The sequence below is a fragment of the Psittacula echo genome, assembly GCF_963264785.1.
Source record: "Psittacula echo genome assembly, chromosome: 1".
NCBI classification, from domain to species: Eukaryota; Metazoa; Chordata; class Aves; order Psittaciformes; family Psittacidae; genus Psittacula; species Psittacula echo.
The window spans coordinates 100,405,929-100,426,076 of record NC_137735.1 but is presented as its reverse complement, the minus strand read 5'-3'; the positions used below and the strand labels follow the sequence as shown (position 1 = coordinate 100,426,076).

At 39.6% G+C, this 20,148-nt stretch overlaps 1 protein-coding gene across 2 annotated transcripts in view; it reads left to right on the top strand.

Moving 5' to 3' along the window:
• RERG (RAS like estrogen regulated growth inhibitor) overlaps positions 1-20,148 on the top strand; it is a gene marked incomplete at its 5' end in the record, with an annotated part of 107,216 nt that overhangs the window by 79,344 nt on the left and 7,724 nt on the right. Inside the window, one exon of one of the 2 annotated variants that reach the window (XM_080634852.1) lies at positions 13,102-13,158. The exons of the other annotated variant lie outside the window; for it this stretch is intronic. Coding sequence (XP_080490978.1) covers positions 13,102-13,158 — 57 coding nt within the window. The remainder of the gene's footprint in view (positions 1-13,101; positions 13,159-20,148) is intronic. 2 annotated transcript variants of the gene reach the window in all.

Below are 20,148 nucleotides of genomic sequence, written 5' to 3'. Positions count from 1 at the left end.
CTCCATGTCACTGGGGCTCCATCACATCTGCCCCAGGTGGATGAACAGGAGATGCCACAGCCCAGGTGATCTGCATCTAAACAGCAAGGCCACAGGGCAGGACAATACCTGTAAGTGGAGGTTAAAAATGTGTATATTCTTCTATATAAAACCAAAGGGGATCAGACTACTTTAAAAATAACCCTTTCTCTTATAAGAAAGATAAGCAAAGCTCTCAGCTTTGGCTGAACTCAGCTGGAGCTGAAGAATTCATCCTACTCTGCAGCAGGTCGTTTCTGGGACCACAAGGCTCATTTTTACCTCCTGGGGAGGCTATGTCAGGGTCCATCAGGAAAGTTAAAAATGCCAGCTAAATTTGCCTTCTATTTTAAAAGCAGTCAGGAACCAGTGGTTATAGGCTATTCTTGCTCTGTTAATAGCTCACTGAAAATGCATCTTCTAACAAACAAATAAAATGAATGCTTTCTTTAAAGGTACATCTGTGAAAGCATTGTTTCAGCATTTTAAGTAAAAAGAACTATTTATACTTACAAAACACTTCTGCTTTGTCAGCATCAGCGTATCTGCAGTGATAATCCATGTATCATGCCAGCAATATTGTTATTACACTCAGGTTCCAGATGAAACTAAACTGAGGAATGTGCAGAGAAACTAAAGACCAAATTTTTCAAAAGCTGCTCAGGGGCTGACAGAAGAAGATAGGTTGCAAAAGGGCATCTTTAGAGACCCAACACCATTCAAATACTATTGGGCATTACGCTGGCTACTTCTCTACCTTGCTGGGCACATTAATAGCTTTGAAGATGTACTTGCCCATTATGCTGGGCAATAAAGCCAAACAAAAAGCATAGTGAAGCAAAGAATGTAAACCATGTCTCAAACCCTATCCCCAGCCACTGCATCAGCCTTCATTATGAGCAATTGGAGGTTTTCTTACTTGTCAAACTGTAGATTCCCAGGGCTGTATTTCCTCATGGCTCATATGATGTCATCGTGAATGGTTAAGCAAACACAGATTGCTGCAGTCAGTACACAGCACTCTGCAGGGCAGTAACAAGAAAAATAAATGTATATTCTTTTATTCAAATGCTGGCAGAGAAAGTGGAATTGTTTATATTCTCTCTGCTCACTCTAAAAAGATCATGAGGTGAAACTGAGGAAGTCTTCTTAAAAAAAGCATTAAAAGAAAAACTCAGTAATGACAGGTTTATGATGCTGGCCTGAGAAAATAATAGAAGCTAATATCATCATAATTGCAAACTTCCTTAGCCCTGAAGGATCTCTGAGCCCCTGACACTGTTATCCACGGTGGTGTAATATACCTACCAATCATCAGGATGGAGGAGAGGATTCTAGAAGGGAAAGATGACAGTATACACTTGCAAAACTACCGTGGGATCTTTAGCATCCCCTAGAACAAACAGGAACTTGGTGTTTGCAGCCTCATGTAAAAGGAATGAAGAAAATCCCATCACTAAGGTCACTTCAAGCTGGATAAACTACTGCATGAGATAATGACTACAACAGTCCTGAATACATGACTTGTTATCTTTCCTATCTGTGTAGTTTCTATGGACAAGAGAATCTTCCATAGCACCTCAGGTTTTTTGGGTATAATTCATTACTCACCATGAATAAATATGTCAGAGCTACCTCTTAATATAGACTTTTAACTAAGTATAGCTAATTAAGGTCCTTTCCAACCCTAACTATTCTATGATTCTATGACTCTAATTAGCTAACTAAGAGCAGAAGAACATTCCCTGTAGCTATTGCACTCTGGGGAGGCAGGGCCAGGTCTCCTGGCAGCTGTGATGAACATCATAAACTTAGCTATGTTAACCTTCCAAGTTTCAGACTTGAGATAAGTCAGAGGTTTTACAACATCCATTATCTACTACTGTGTCTTTTATTTTGTTTGAAGACATATGATGTTTATTAGCTGAATCCCCTTAAGCATTGAAAATGAAAGTAGAAATTTACCATTTAAATTTAGATCATGCTTTCCCCCTGCCACACACATACATAATTTTGAAGTTTACTCTGAACGGTTCCCAGGATTGTGTGTCCAGATTCCTAGCAGAAGGCTAATAATAACCCCTACGTTATTATAGGCACCAAATGAGTGTTTATAAAACTGTAGTTGCAGCCAGAGACAGGAGATGATAGTAGTTTATCAAAACTATCAATTAATTTAAATTCATTTAATCCTGTCATGAGTACTGGGAACCAAGTGTACTACTACTGTAGCATAATACTGGCTGGCCCACTTAGCAGTGTTAATCTTTGCCCATCGTTACATGCCGTAGCTCTGATAGGAAATCATTACTTGCAGGTTCTACGATGAATTAATCTTCCTGCTGACGGTTGTATGGAGTGAGCTGTGATCTGAGATCAGGCAGATCACCAGTTAGGCTTGATTTAAACAGGCCTTGGTCATTGGTGATTTAGGAAAAACAGTTCTTCACCCACACCTGCTCTTCCAGGCTGCTCCACAAGAGAAAAGGGGTGATGCTGCAAGAGATGCTGCCAGACATCATTGGGTGGCTACCAGTCCTATCTTTCTTAGGGTCATTTTTTTGCCTCTGGAAATGAGCAGCTCTACATGCTCGAAAACTCAAAAGTTCAGACTGAGCTTTCTTCAGCTAATCATTTCTGTACTTTGCTACATACGTCTTTGTACTGTGAGAAAGAAACATGTGGTCCATTGCATTTATTTTATGTTTTATTTCAGTTGTTGATTGCAACCTTTCTATTCACTTTTCTTATTCTTCAGTACCACAAACCCTACTGTGGAAATGATACCTTTGTCTCTTAAAGAGCTTCTCTGTTCCTGCTTCTGAATCTTTTAATTCTCCTTGTGTAATGGCAAAGCTGTTTGCTGTAAAAATATTGGTGGTACAAGCAAAAGTTCAAGATTCCAGGTTGCAAGCAAGCAACAACACAGAGGAGGGATAGTAAACAAAAAGAATAGATAAAATGTGATAACAACCATCAGGACCTTTGACACCCCTTTCTGTGAGGTACTGGAGGCAACTGGAAGATGATGCACTATGTTGCTAGTAACTAGTGACACAAGCCTCAAAACCATTGTGGTATATGTCACTGTCTGATGTATCTGTTCTTACACGCCTTTCTTCATTCATTCTTCTGGGAACTTCTCCAGGTGTCTGGTTCAGGTACTTGACAATGAGCCTGTCAGAAAGAAAACTATTCTTTATTTGCCTTTAAAATTCCAGGTAGCCAAGGAGATGTGTGATGCAAAATCAGCTAAACAGCACAATTTGAAAACCATGGGTTCCCATAAGTATTATACTGTGCACTGTATTAAAAAGCTGTAACATTTATCAATGCTTATGTCATCAAGCTCATAAAAAAGAGGATTGTGAAAACTCCATGAGTCAGTTTTTGATACATTTTGTTGTCCTAATTCTTCATTTCCCTGTGACACAGAAACCTTACAGGCATGAATTTAGTGACTGATTTCTGGCTCATCAGTCTGTAGTGCCGATATGAACTGCTGGTGTCCATCTAAGCTCCTTTGTCAAGTAAATTACACAGGACATATGATCTTTCACAATTTTCCCATATATTAGGATATATGGAAAAATCCAGCTGGATTGTTATCCAATGTAAAGTTTTTCCAGGTTATCTGGCACTTCTGTGGAGCCAAACCCACAAATCCAAAGTGTGCACATAAAAGAAATTAAGTATAGCAGAAAAAGCCAGGGAACAGCTTGTTTTTCATTTGATGTGAGCTGTAGTCTCATCTGATAAAGTATACATGGGCTTAAAAATAAGATGAGAAAATTACTACAGTCAGGCTGAGGAGAAGAGAGTGATAGATCATCTGTTCAGACAGACCCACAGAAACAGCCAGTGCTTTCTACCAAAATGAAATAGACAGCATCCTTTTACATCATTGGGTTTGTTTCTAAGGCAAATGAGAGAAGAATATACCCTTTATGCCATTTCTAGTTACCATTTATGCTGATGTATACAGACTGAGTGAAACAGTACACAGCAAGGCACTTTCACAAAGGTACTTTTTGACATCGTGAAGGTTACAAACACAGGCAGTGATCTAGCATTAATGCTAGTGGCCTTGCTTACAGAAGCGCCTGATAAAACCCTGTTCTTAAGCATTTAGTTATACTAAGTCTTCAGCCTACCAGCAAAAGAGTATGTTGTGCCTTTCCAGAATGGGTTTGTCAGACCAGCGCATCCCACATGAAACATAATGTCTTTTGCTCCTGACAAGAACAGCTGCCAGTAGGATGGTAAAGCACAAGCCAACCCCCAAAACTGTCAAGCAGTAACACCAGTATGAGGCAAATCGGCTTGCTGAGCAACTTACCAGAACTCTCTCTCCCCCTTAGGCAGGGGTAAGGATTTATGGCCAGGATGCTGTCACAGAACAGCTGGACCTTGTAGACCAGTCCCTGCCCCAATCCACAGTTTCACACAGAACTGACTTTTCGCTTTGTTGGAAAAGTTTTTTCATCCCCTTCGGGCATGAGGCAGTGCTCCCTCCCCTACTCCCTGAGAAAGGGATCCACAGGTCTCCCAGGACATGCAGACTTTCTCTAATAAGGCAACATCAGGTCTCTCCTCTTTCTTTCAGTTCCTCCTATTTATCTCTTGCCTTCTGAGCATCGGAAGGGAGAGAGAGCGGGGATCAGAGCAAGAGATCCTTTAAGGAAAGCCTTAAAAACCACACAAAAAAAGCAACCCACATCCAAACAAAACCAAGAAAACCTACAACAATATGAGTAATAATAATTAAAAAAAATATCCCCAAACAAACAAAACAGCAACAAAAATCCCTACTCCTGCACTGCCATTGCTTCCTTCTGTGTCATGTTTGTTCCTTCTGTGTTTATGTTTGTTTCTTCCTTTGCACTGGCAGGGGATGAGGCAGCAGCTCCACACTGACCTACAAGCAGCTGAAGGCATCTCCAAAACAGCCAGCCAGCCCTTTCTTTCAGGAGTGCCATTCAAATAACTCACACTGACTGTGCCTTGAGACAGAGTGAAATCAACTTTGAACCCTTTTGGTACATACAGATCAGCTGAAGCTGAGTAGCTGGTGGGTGCTACAGTCAAGAAAGTGCACCTTTGCCATCTCTGCAACAATGACATCTGATTAAAAAAATCACAGTTTAGTCTCACACATTTCTCCAATGCAATACAAAATAACATTGCAGTGAAGAAAGGAACAACATGGAAGCTAGTGAGGTTGGGTTTGTTTTTCTTTCAAATCTGCATTTCCTAAATGACAAGTCTGTTGAAAACAAATAGTGAGCTGTTCAGGCATTTCCTTTGAAAAAGAAATCTGAAAAACTAGCTTCCTTCCAAAAAATGCCCCTTCTGTTCAAAATGCATTTTCCAACAAAAATCCATACATTCAAAAATGCTTTGACAATAACCAGAAGATCATCCTGACATCTAAAGTATTATAGAATTCTCTCCTTTATTTCCTTACTTTCTTTTTCCATTTTGAAGATGACAAATTTGACCAAGAAAGTAGGATGTTTTCTGAAGCCAACACTAGGAGAAATTAAAGGAAAAAAATACAGAAAAGCTACATCCCCCTGAAAATTTTGTCATCTTGCCATTTTCTTAATGAAGTGCTGGAGTTTTAAATTAAAAAGAAAACCACAACCCAACTTTCCAGCCCTTCTTTTCTGAGTTTTTTTTTCCTCAAATAAATCAAACTTTTTTAATTTTTCACTTTGAGATGGGGGGTGAGGTTTATGTCAAAGTCTTATACTGAGAATCCTATCCTACTGTGCTCAGCATTTTTCAAAACAGCATGCAAATTCAAACCTTACTTGTGTCAATCATCTAGCATAGCAATAGTTAATTGCATGACTTTATCCGTAAGCTTGCTCTACAGCCTGATCAGAAAGACACTCTGTCTCAGGCACACAAACATCTGGAGGTGTTACCATTAGCTATGTTTTGGAAAACCATATGTGTTAGGAATAGCACACCGGAAAGTTTAGTCTTTGCAAAAGGGCGACATAACATGTTATACAATGAAGTCAAGAGAAAAGAAATAGTAGAAGTGCAGATTTTATACGCTGCGTTCCTAAAAATGATCAAAACCATTAGACACACCAGTCTGATCATTTATCTTTTGTATGAGAGGAGACTTGTGAAATAAACAACCTTATAGTGGGATAATGCAATATAAATTAAGCCTCCTGCTTGTATTCCATATGCAGCAACTGTTGTGAAAAAAAAAAAAAAACAACCACAAAAAAAAGCCTCCAGCACTGAAGGCAACGGGCAGAACTTTGCTGCAAGAATCATCCCCTTCAGTGGCAATGGGACAAATGACTACTATACTAATACTATGTGCATTTTGTGAAATTCACAGTAGACTATACCAGATGAAAATACAGAGAGGTTTATTGTAAGATTACCATGCCGGAAGCAAGGCAAGAAACACTTCCTGCTATTAACATTAGGATGTAGTTGTAATCAAAGGTCTTGACAAATGACTCCTGTATTTTCCATATTCAGTACTGAATAAGGAAAGTGGCCTTTGTTCCGTTAGCATGCCTGTGCCAAGATTGCTTTCTCCCCAGTGTCTGAGTAGTGGCAAATTTTGCCTCTAACACTGGGGCCAGACATCTTTGTCAGTGAAGGGAGGTACTGACAATTCCTTAACATTGGACCCAGTTCTGATGTCTTTGACATCTAATTGAACAACTTACTGAATTAGTGTCTGAAGCAGTCCTTGGAGTCTTGTTATGTGCATATTCAGTGTGTAAAATATTATTTACTGTAAAGATAAATCCTATATACAGTGCTAAATTTTTTCATTTGAAAGTATGTTAATGTTTTCAAAGTACTTACACATGGAATGTTGGTTTGGTTCATGATCCAGCTGCGGGGATTAAGATAGAGATCTGAGACAGGTATTCCAGTCCTTTCTAACAGACATTTGAACCATTTTTGACGTTCAGATTTGGGTCCACAGAACCCACATCATTATCACTGAAGAAAAGAGGTTTACATTATACTAAGCAATATAACCCCCTGAAAGGCAAGAGCAGCAGGTTTCACATAGCTGTTCAATCCTAGTCTATATTTACTATATATGTTACAGTATATATATATGTATGTCATTATATACGTTCTGCTAGAGAGTACATATAGTAAGAAGTATATATATTTTTGACATTTATATTTAACATATATTTATATATGGAAGTATATATACATTTTATATTTATATCATCAGTCAGTGGAGGACCTCACTGCCTACAGAAAAAAAACCCATACAAGCGTACACAGTAATTTCTCTGACCAGTTCACTGCTTAAAACAGTGATTAAAATATGCATAAAATATGCAGAGGTTGAAGCAGCAAGGCAGTGTAAACCACACCATTTTCATACTTGGTACAGTGCTTCCTTTCCTTTCCCCTCGTTGATATTTTTTTGCGCCATTAAACTTACCTTACAGTTTACTAAAAGCATACCACATCTCAACATCAAAAGTGACCACAGTGAACAAACCAGGAGACGAGGGAAAGCAGAGAAATCCTCCTGCTGATGTCTTTCTTACCACTCAAATCCCTACATCACTGAATTGCCAGAGGTACTGCCAAAACAGAGTCAAAACACAGACGTACGGATTCAAAGCCAGAAGTAATGACTGCATGTTTTACATACATGATGTATCAGGACCAGGAAAGGACTCTGCATTCTAAGTTCATACTTTTTTCACACACAGAGACATCCCCAAATGACCTGTGTTTTCAGGAGCAAGTTAATTTCTTTATCGTAGTGCCTTTAAAACTAATCATAACTTCCCACAGCTGGAAACAGAACTATGTAAGGAGGCAGCACACCACATGCCAGAATCCTGTGGCACTGCTGTCTTTCAGGCTGGAGCTTGCCACATGTTGAAATTCCAGTATATGAGGTGTCTCCAGATGGTAAATGGGGGTTGAACTCTTTAAAACAAAAATCATACATTTTAAAGTAATTGAATACTACATTTGATAAAGTGCCTTTTGATCATTATAACCTCTGTTTTTAACCACTCTGGTGTCTCCTGCCAAGTACGGTTTACTGATGACACATCATCGTGGCACCAGAAACAGACTTGTTGGTAAGTTAAATAATGGGACTACTTTCAGACCAGTTTTATAGCTGAAAATTCTCATGGCATAAAAAAGTCATCATACAGTTATTTCACTGTGGAGAGCTGTTATTTTTTCTTAGAATAACTTTGAACTCTGTAGCTTTTGGGGAAGGGGGATGTTTTCCAAATAAAACCCTGCTTCCATTCTTCCCCTTTCTTCCATAGCTGGAATGATAACAAATTAATGAAGATATGTATCCAGGCAGATTTTAAATTTAGCCAGAGCACTAATATGTTACAAAATCAAAAGAAAGATCTTTAGCAAGACACAAAACACCACAAAAAAACCCCCAAAACAAACCAACAATATACCAAAAGATACAGACTGAGATTTTTAAAGCTGAGTAAGGGACTTAGCCACACAAGTCCAAAAGTAATTGATTATGTGGTTGATAATCACAGTTTACCTGCCAAGTTAATTCCTGATAGAACTTCATTGTCTTCAGTGGAGTTCCACTGGAAAAGTATTTGACAGCTAGTCATACATATTCTCAAAGAACAACTCCTAAGGCAGAAGGTTTAAACATGAGTGAGTGAAAGTCCTGGGCCAAGTTCTACCCTTATTTAAACCCTGTACAAAGCAGCTGACTCGGAAGCAAGGGTGTAAAGAAAGGCAGAAAGAGACATGAGTCTATTCTTCGTTTGCTGGGACATTACATCAATTCCCTTAGGTAATGGTCATGTCTCTGAAAAACACAGCGGGAATCCAAATTACAGTTTGTTGGAGATTCTTTCCTTCTAAGTCTTCAAGTTCTTGTATTTCACAAGCAGTAAGTGTTCAGGGAAGAGCCTGGACTAGTCTCAGTGGAGGACCATGCAATTCACTTCTGTTACGTATGGCATCAATCTGAATCTTTCCTGCTTTGAGATGCATTTCATCTTTTTTGGTGGATAAGTACTGGAAATGGTCATTTTAGTAGAAACATTGGAATTAGTCACCTAATTTAATCAGAAAATAATGTGTTTCAGACATTCTCAAGCTCAATGTTATTTTGAATCAAAACTCAGCATTTGGATTACTTTTTTTAGTGTGTTATTTTTGGCTTATTATTAGTATTAGAGTTAAGCATGTCTAAATAAGGCTGATGGTTCAAGCAGGGTGCACATACCTTTGCTAAGGTGAGAAGGAAGTAATGCCCATATCAATTCTTTCCTATGCAGCATTGCTGAGGACATGGAAAAGTTTTATTGCTTTACCCAAAGCATTGCTTATGCCAGTGGCTGAAATCTGAGTGCTACAGCCCTAAGTGCAGTGAATTCCTCGTGTGTCCTCACTTTTGATTCTGCTGCTGGCAGAAGTTTTTTTCAGTAAAAAGTGAGGTAATCTGTCATAAAGTGAGCTCCGTGTAAACAAAATGGCTCCACAGTAACACGCCTGCTCTGGGGAATCACTGCTAGGGCAGGAGGTGTGAGCCAGCAAACTGGTCTCTGGACTGACAGCCCAAGCACTGGGATGCTTCCCAGCTCTCCTCTCATTGACTATTTTCAGTAAAATCGGGCAGCAAAGTCACATACATTGTTTTAATTCTCAACTGGAGGTTAGGGGCCCATCTGCTAAGCACCCCAATGCGGCAAAAATGAAGACATTTCCCATTCAACATAGTTTGCAATAGTTATAAACAGGAGAGACACTGCATCAAGAGCATCTCACATTCCCCATCTGTGACATGCAGCTGCTAATCTTCAATGCATAGAATTGAAAGCTCCATAGGATGGGCTGTGACCATTGCCATGATGGAGAGCAGGGGTGTTTTGAGGAAATCGCCCATGCTGATTCCCAGACGCTGGGAGGCTGAGCAGAGCCAGCCCTGGAGGAGCAGAGCTCTGCATGGCACCAAATTGTGTGCCCCCAAAATTGGCAGAGAGCCCACGGAAACTGATGCTTTCCCACTCACCTGGGGCAGTACTGAACTGGCATTTTCATTCCTTCACAGGGCCCAAGCAAGCTGTATGCAAGTGCTTTATTACCAGTAGTGCCTAGTGAGCGACTTGCTGGGTTTGCTGTGCTCCCTGATGAGACCTGCCAATGAGGAAGACTAATTGCCATTTGGCCCTGTGCACGGCAGCCGCCTCCCACCCTTCCTTGCTTTTCTTCAGCTTCCTCCTACATATGTGATTATACCTGCATATGTGATTATATATCTGTATGTGATTATAATATATCTCCCTGCTGGAGATTAATACAACCTACTTTTTCTCTCCTCACCAGAGCTTGCATCTATGATCTCTAATTTTTCACCCCTGCAGCATGAAACGTACCATTTCATTCTGTGTACATAGGTGAACCTCTCTTCTCCCAGGCCACTTCAACAGCTGCAGTCCAGTTCTACCTTTCTTTTTTATTGCTTGTCACCTTCTCACCTCCTTCATTTGGACTACCTCCAAAACCAGCTCTTCTCCCTCTTTTCCTTCAGAGCTGGTACTCTTTTATCACCTGTCTCAGACATTAGTACTTGACAGACTTTCTTCCAATTCTTCATCATGTTGATCCTCCTCTCCATCAATTTCTGTCTGCAAGGGAAAGGTTAGCATAACAAAGTGAACCATATTGAAATATTAAAATAGCTGGCCAGGTTGCCCCACTCTTCTGCCCTTTCTCTCTCATCATTAGCTACTCCAGGTCCAGGCACAGGCTCGGGCACTGCAATACAGGTAGCACATTACTGCTTCTTCATAGTATGACTGTGGAAGAAGAAAAAGATGATGGTAAGGAGTCTTCTGAAAACATGTCAGGAGAACTATTTCACAGCAATTAGAGAATCTATTATTGCAATTAGAGTCATGACCACACTTCCAAACTTTTGAAGCATCAAGATGTTTAAACTATTGTGTCTGAGATAAATTCTGGGGAAAAAGTATTGCTGCAGAACTCATCATGGATTGAAAGTAAGCTACATGGATCTTCTTGTAGTATAATGACATCCAAATTAGGACTATGGCTTAAAAAGTTACTTTGGCTAAGAATTGCCTCATTCAGTCTAAGGGCCAAGGAGACAGTTTCTGCAAAGGCTAAAAAAAAAAAATATAAATAAACCTCACTTGGAGTATTGTGTGCAGTTCTGGTGTCCTCAACGTAAAAAGGGCATGGAACTGTTGGAACAAGTCCAGAGGAGGGCCACAAGGATGATCAGGGGACTGGAGCACCTCCTGTATGAAGAGAGGCTGAGAAAGTTGGGGCTGTTCAGCCTGGAGAAGAGAAGGCTGCATGGAGATCTCATAGCAGCCTTCCAGTATCTGAAGGGGGCCTACAAGGATGCTGGGGATGGACTCTTCATCAGGGACTGTAGTGACAGGACAAGGGGTAACGGGTTCAAACTTAAACAGGGGAAGTTTAGATTGGATCTAAGGAAGAAATTCTTTACTGAGAGGGTGGTGAGGCACTGGAATGGTTTGCCCAGGGAGGTTGTGAATGCTCCATCCTTGGCGGTGTTCAAGGCCAGGTTGGATGAGGACTTGGGTGACATGGTTTAGTGTGGGGTGTCCCTGCCCATGGCAGGGGGGTTGGAACTAGATGATCTTAAGGTCCTTTCCAACCCTAACTATTCTATTATTCTATGATTCTAAATAAAAAGTAGGATTTCTTTAAGAAAATAGAAACTTTAAATAACTGATTTGAAATTGCTTCTTATGTGATGATCTCATTTCCTTAGGATCAGCTTCTTTTTACCCCTCCAAGTGTGAGGCATACTTAAAACTTCCTGAAAACTAATGTTCTGATTGCATTTTAAAAATAGGTTCCAATTAAGCAAAGCTTGCTTAATTATATTTATTCTGTAAACTGCTGCCTTGTTCTACTCTTAGGCACAGAAATCTGTGATGTGGGGCATTCACACACCTTTCATTTTGAGGAGGATCAGAACCGGGTTTACTGTCAGCTGCAGAGCTGACAAGGAAAATTTTTCATATAGCTGAAATCTCTGCAATCATAGCTAGTGCAGTGATATCTCTAGCTCCGTTTTGGAAATGCAGAAAGGATTGTGAATAGTTGGCAGTGGTGAACACTTTGTTTATACCCCTAGAAATTCAAGGCACTGCCGAGTTCCAAATTGGAACATAATCAATATCCTAACAAAACCTACATAGTTGTTTTTAAAGGGAGTGGAGGGGTAGAAAAGAATAAATATAAGAACATAAGTAGCAAGATTTTAGGTCATAAAGTGAAACTGAGAACTAGTTACCCATTGCTCAAAAAACTAAAGCTTTATTTCTGCTTCTGCAAATTCATTAATAGCATTTGTAGACCGTTGATTTAAAATATTACAGCTTATTGCTTCAAGTGACAAGTAGGCAACAATTTATCTTCCACATTTTGCAAGGAAGGCATGCCAAAATACAGAAGGAAGCTATTTAGCCAATTATAAGGTTACTTTAAGGTTTAAAATCTGAAAGGGAAGTTTGATAATTAAATTATTTTGAACAACCTCTAGGTTTGAAGATTCAAAGCATCATGGTTCAAAAACTTCCAACACTTTTTCCACTGGTTATGGGAAATCTAAAGATGCCAAAGTAGAGTTGTTGTTGGTTTGTTTTTTGTGTGTGGGCTTGTTTCAGGTTTTTTTCCTTACTGGAAATTGGGTTGTTTTGGCTTTTTAATAGTAGAAGATATTTTGACCAAATAAAAAAGCCAAAGTGGAAAATTGTTAGAGACTACCATCAGAAACCTCTCAGTATACTTTCCCTGCATTGTTACATGCATAAATGATTAATCCTGTAAAGAGCTTTGGGTTTGCTTCGTTTTGTTTCCCCCCTCCAAAAATGTGAAGTGGGGCACAAACAGAGAAAATGACCCAGCTGTCACAGTAAGTGATGATGAATTCTGCGCACAGCTCAGGGGAGCTGCTACATGTCCATTCACGCAGAAAAGTTTGCTAGGAAAGCTTTAAAACCCAGATGAGTTGATGGCTTGTGCGTCTCACCTGGAATGTTTCTGTTCCTTCAGCTCTTGTTGTACGCTTCCTGACCAAACGGTTCATCTGGGAGTATGACCCAACACTAGGTAGGTTGCATTTTATTCTGTACACGTGGTATGCTGTATATAATAGCATAGCTGAAGTAATGGAAAGTCATAGAGTTAAAATTCCAAGCCTCAGTCAACCTTTAAATTTGCTGTAAAAAGCTTCTCTATGGTCATTTAAAGCTGGAACAAATTATTACCTAAGATGGCAGAATAGAGAAGCAGTAACATACTCAGACAAAAGCAAAATTAATATATGAGGCATATTTCTGCCCACACATAAATCAGTGGGAATTTTGCCTTTAAAAGCAACTGCACTATTTCACTCTGAAAATTATTGTGTGCGATCAGTTATTTGCTTTTAGATAACCCAGACATTAGGTACTGGAGAATAAGGTGGGTGGGATACAGACCTCAAAAATTCAAGGGGGAAGAGGGGGAGGGCAGAAAGTATGTATTTACAGTCAGCCTACCTACACTTAGGTAAGTTTTTTGTCCTCACTTTCAAACATAGATTGCATCTCACTTTTTTGAGTGACCAGGTAACCACACCAGTCATTCAAAGAGCATGCACGTCTCCTCCACTGCTCCTACTTATCTGGGTTGGGTCTGGCACTTCGGATAAGCTGGCACAGTTATCTCAAAAAAACCTGTCAAACAGGTGCTCTGAAATAGTGGCCTTGCTTGAAAAGTTGGGCCAAAGACAGATTTCATAGTATTTCCTAAGTTAATATGTATTTGAATGTTCTGCACCAGAGAAAATCCAGCCCAAGAAGTCAAAGATGAGGCATTCACTTCTTAGAAGGCAACTTCATTGCCTCAGGACTAAGTGATTCACACGTGAAATAAGGGTCTAGCAAATTTCCTTTTCTCCAACAGTCTATTGCCATCTCCTTCCTAATCTTTCTTTGGAGGTTCAAATACAGATCATACAGTTAAATACCTATTTCTTTGTTAAGGTTCTGTCTCTAAGAGGTCTCACTAAAGATATAGAGTATGCTTTACACTTGCACAGCAGAAACAAAGGTGAAAGTTTAATGCACTTTGTTGCGAAAGCCAGGCAGCCTATTCAGCAAAGCAAACTATCCAGTATCATACTAAGTATTTTCCTCTGGTAAGATGAGGAAGTGACAGACATCAAAAAATCTCATCTTGGGAAAATAATTCTCAGAACAGTCTGAACTCAAATAAATTCTTTTATCTGCTAATACCAACATATTCATCCGTGAATAATATGTCACCTGCTTTGTACTGCACAGCGGGATGTTAGGTATAATGTTCTGTTAGTATTATTAGTACTTCACATCTCACATCAGTACTTCATCTTCACATCACTAGTACATCATTTTAAGAACTTGACAATAGAAGAAGTATATGAAGTGTTTTGTCTCAGTATAGTCCAAGTTCATTAATTTCTTACAGGAACGCTGCATGCAAAAGTGTTCTTGTTGCCTTGTTTAAGCACACAAACTTAAGTTATCAGCAAGCTGTGAGATTTATTATTTTTTCTGACACATTATGAAGGCCCTGGGCCCTTTTTGACATACAAAATTTGACATTTATTTCTGTTTTACAAATGAATACAATGGCAAATTTACCATGCTCCTGAGGGTTCTAATAGTCTTCTGTTTGCAACATGGAAAGCCTTCATGCAAACAACAGTCCTACCTTAATAAAACAAAAATTAAATCTCTTCTGACTTACTGAATTCTACATTCACATTCAGTTTAGAGGATAACAGCTTAAATTAAGTATTACAGTCATCGTGAACTTACTTAAGTGCTTTGAGGAACTCAAAACCTGATAAACTATTGTGAATAAGTTCTTTCTTAATCACAGTAATATCTGCTGGAAGCTGCCTACCAGAGACTGGGGGTTTTAAAGTATTTTTTATTATTATTATTTTGAAAACTAGGGATCACAACAGGATTCAAAGGAGGTGTTAAAAAAAAAGGAAAGAAAAATCTCCTGAAATTGTAACCACTGTTGAGGTCTTCAGAGATCAGTCAGAAAGGGACTGTACCTTCAAAAGCTTTGAGAAACAGTGCTAGAAAGAACGCATTCCTGCCTTTATTGTCATCATCCTGTGGTGATGTTTATCACGGGTCCAGTTACCTATAAGCACCACCAAACTGAATTTCCTGAGAAGTTTTAGCAGAACAGATTAATTTCTTCTTAGCAGTCGTGGACTGGCAGCTGGGTGGAAAGAGTGACAGCTACATATTCCACCAACATAGAAAGTTTAAGTTGTGTCAATGAGGCCTATTTGCCCTACAGGGAGAATAAGCAGCTTTGTTAAGTAATTTCGAAAGGACAGGAGTAAAACAGATGCGAACTATCCAGCTACTAAGCAAGAGGAGGTTTTGCCAAAAATCACTGGGCCTGTGACAAAAATGTCATATTTATAGTTTATTTCTTATGTTTTCAACCACCCATTAGCTCTCTGATGCAAGGAACCCCCAGATAATTCCTGGTTTTAGGAAAGCTTTCACCAAGCTGTACAAGGCCTGATGGAAATTCAACATTATCCTAAACTAAGCATCAGGGTAAAAAACCTTGTCCACCTTTCGATTCAAAGGTGGCACATTTTAACTGGAAAGGAAAAAACACTTTATAAATATTCTTTACTACTCTAACCTGCCAGAAGAAAATGAAAGACCATATTTTTAGCAGCATCTGGATATACTGCTATATCTCCAGGAGCCAAATTACAAACCACAAAGTAACATTTTCTGCTGGGAGGAGCACCAATCTTGCAAGCTTTGGCATATGGGGCTGCTGCTGAAGTCAGGGCTTTGCAGCTCTGCCGCTTCTGTGCATGATGCTGGATTTGTGCAAGCACCGGTCAGACAGCTGCCTCTTCGCAAAAAGTGCATAATAACACTGTGCTGCTTATTTTACTGTTCCCAGCCAAGGGGCAGCAACTACAGCAAAGGTAATTTTCTGGAGAGCCTTGACTTCTCCATTGTTTCTGTTGATCTGGCAAGTCACTGTTACCATCTTGGCATGTTTTTTCTGTTTGACTGTTTGTTTCGTTGTTTGAAAAAGGTGCCAAATCTCTCAAGCTAAGACTGACTTTCTACTTTCCATATTTATCTATAATAAACCGCACAATTATTTCATTCATATGTGCGCAGCAGACTTAGAGGTCCAGTGAAATGTAGAAATAGGCTGGAGCTGCACACTGGAAAAATACATACAGATTTTGTAAATATACAAATTCAGCATTAATTTAGTCCTCTTTAGCTCATTAAATATGTACTGAGAAAGGGGATTGGGTTACCACATGGATCTCAACAAAATTATTTAATGTTTCTATGTTTTTAAATAGAACACAACTTGGAAATTAATAAGCAAATTCAGTGTGATGTTTGAAGGCCTGAGAACACTTGGTCTAGTTAGGGCACCACTTAAACCACAGCCTAAAAGCACTTCACAAACATAAGCATCTACAGGGTATTTAATATAGAACTAGAAATTTGTGCTGTATTTCAGTTTGGCTCTAGTAAGAGATTTATAGAAGAAGCAAGAAAACAAGCATTCCTATGTGCAGTTTCAGCAACGCTTGCTGGAAGCAGGATGGCAGCAGGCTGACAATTTGCTTGCCACCAAGGTGACTTAGCTTGGGGAGAGCTTACAGCCTGCAGCCTCAGGGATTAACCTCCTTGCCGCTGCCAGAAAACCGTAAGCATGCAAATGGGTAATACCTTCCAGCAAGCACTGTCTCACAGATGTACCTACTCTAAGGGGTTGAGTTTCAGGGCAGAGGTGCAAGGACCTTTATTTGGCCACCTGCTCTCTGTGGGTGAATTCTTAGCCTGAATGCAGGACTCCCATGGACCTCAGTGACCTAGGGCTTTACACCATGATTTTCAAGACTGCTGTGAATAGCTGCTCTCTCCTCAGTGCCAGTAAATAGCAGTAACAGTCTGGATGTAGCGATTTCCCCCATGAGCTAGTGGCAGTGTCCAGAATTTAGGGTGCCTTCACGTGACCTCAAAGATGGAGAGATATTGTGATTTTCCATCAAACAGGTGATACTCAATTGGTTTTAAAATTGGAGATGCTCAATCACAGTAAGTCAGCAAGGGAACTGGTAAATTTATTGAGGAGTAAGCCCAAAGAATCATCACAACAGTAGACAGACAGCACTGGTGGCTTGCAGAGTACTTACAGAATCATAGAATGGTTATGCAAATTACAAATTGCTTGCCTCCATAAGCCATGACATATAGGGAGAATCTCCTGGATTATATGATGAAAAAAACCCATCATCATAGCTATGGCTAAGTGGGTGCTTTTTAAAATAAGCTCTTAAGCATTTCTCTGAGAACGCATTCATTGTTCTGTCAATCAGAACAATTCATTTACCTAGAAACAGAGCTGAGATATCCAGGGTTCTTTTGGGGGTTATGAACTAGGTTGTGTCATTTGTTCTGAATTAGAATTTTTAGGTACAGTTGGAAGAATTGGGTGCTTTGAGGTGTAGGGACTTAGAATATCTATTTTTGTCACAAAAACCAAGCAAATAAGCCGCCAAGGAAGTGCAGGAGCCAGGTTACTCAATTCTTGTCTTGATTCTGTGACTGATTTGTTGCCTCTCTGCTCATCTATAAAACCTTTCATCTCATAGAAGAGTTGTAAATCCTTTAAGTAACTGGTACACATAGAGTTAAGACTCACATATCAAAGGTGCACAGAATCACCAAGCATTTCTCCAAAGACTGAATTTTAAACAGAAGTCTACATATAAAATAACATCAACCGAGGAGATAATATTTTTGTTGACCTTTCTAAAAGTCACTTGGCTTTCTTGCTCTATGCCTAGATGTCTTTCTCTAGCTGTTCACATATTTCATGCAACTTTACTAATCCTCTGAAAGGAAAACTGTCTCTGAGTAGATAGTCAGCAGAACAGTGCATTACAGACTGGCCTGTCTATGAAGGCGAAGAAAAACAGAAAGTGTAGGAGTTTATTTAATTTGAATAGGATAGAGAAAAGTCTATTCATTACTTTGAAGGAGCAGAGGTAACCATACAGAAACATCAGTCTTAAAAATTCTAATTTAGCTAGAGCTACTAGATTAATAGTGACATTTTAGAAGAGTATTTCTTCCAACTCTGTCACAATTTCTTTAAGTCACTCAGGTTTTGTTTACTCTTTTTTTACTGGGAGGGGAAAAAAAAAGAGTTGGTGTTTCTATAAAAGTCCTATCTAATGTAGTGTACAGGCAGCCCATAAGACACCACCAAACATGGGTAAAATGTGTGGATATCAGTACAGCAAAGATAGGAGGTAAGATAGTACAAATTGCTGTCTCACTAGCCTGATTATGAAAGACCTGTGACAGCACTGTTCTTCTCCAGCATAACATGAAACAGCCAAAGGACTGCAGAAAGGCACGCTAGGTAAACAAGCGCTTGAGAGAGGGAGACAGATACCTCTGTTAGTGCCCCGAATGATCTCATGACAGAGAACTTCATCTCCTGTAAACCAGCTCAAGACTTACAAATTTCACTGCTGCGGCAAGGAACAGCAGAAATTACTTCATGAAGACATTGATTACATTGGCAAGAAGACATTGGAAAGCTTGTTGCAAGGAAGATTATTATTACATTAGCAGGTTAGTTTTGTCTATATAACCACGTCTGTAGCTGGGGATTCTGTTAGCAAAATGGCATCATTCGATGACTACATGAAAAGTTTAAAGATACCATGCATAATGTAATTAACATCACAACACTAGCAAATATTGGTAGCATGAGTGATTTTTCTGTACCTGATAAATACAGATCCATACAAACAACATAAACAACAAAGCAGAGTGGGAGTATATCTAAACTAGCTTCCATCAAACTGCTTGATAATCAGAAACAGCTTAGCAGTGGGAGCAAAGACCTCACTAAGAATAATTTACTCTAGCAAGAGAAGATCCAAGAACTATCTTTCTGGGCTAAATTTGTGCCAGTGCAGCCATGAAAAAGAGCTCATGTCCTCAGGTCCAAATATAGTTCTCAAACACTGTCTTTGCTCTCTGGTTTATTCAGCGAACACATTGTCTGGACAGCTGGCATACCAGCTGAATACAAACTCTTTGTCCCTAGGATTGCTTTCCCTGCTGCAGATCACAAGTTGAAGCAACACCTCTGTAGATTGCTAGTTTTCTTGACTTGTGGCTCACTCAGCAAGTTTGTCTTAACACTCCTGCAGGTTTACTGCCTGCCTCTACCGTAAAAATACTAACACCCAGCAGCACAGCTGAGAGAGAAACTGCCCAGACACCAAACAGAACTTTTAACAAAGAAGGCCGTACTAAAATAAGCATTAATAAATCATTAACTTGTGGTCCCTTCAGCCCTAGGGTATAAAGGTTGACAGGCCAGCAGCCCCAGGGAGAAGCTTTCCCTCCCAGCCCTCTTTTCCTCCTGCTGCAGAACAGGATACTGCAGCCTACCCAGCACTACAGACCAGATCATCCACATGTTCATGATTAAAAATAACCATTTTCCATAGCGAGCAAAATAGGAGAGAGTTCTGTCATCGTCTCACAGAACTTCACCTTCTGCATATTTCATCTGAACACCCATGCTGACAACTACAGCTTATCCAAACACAAGCTAGGAATAATATATGTGGTCCAGTATGGGCTTTCAGCCAAAGTGAGATGTAATGGTAACCAACCATTTGGGACTAGGAGGAATGGCTGCCAACTTGTGTTTCAGAGAGCACTATGACAAATGTGTAGACACTTCATAAATTGCTGGAAAACAGCCTTATTTTCAGGCCAGACTCTAGATATTAGTATCCTCAATTTTTATTAACAAAATTACTCACTCCTTCTGCCTCAGTGTTTAAGGGATTCAGTCCTCAGTAGTCCAGATTGTGCCTTCCCATGTATGTATTTTCCTGGGCTTCTGTTTTTCCCCTACTTCAAAACAATAAAAACATTACTTACCCGGATATATATTTAATACATTATAAAGTTTTTATTATACTCCTCAGCAGTAGGAATTTATATTGACTGTATTACA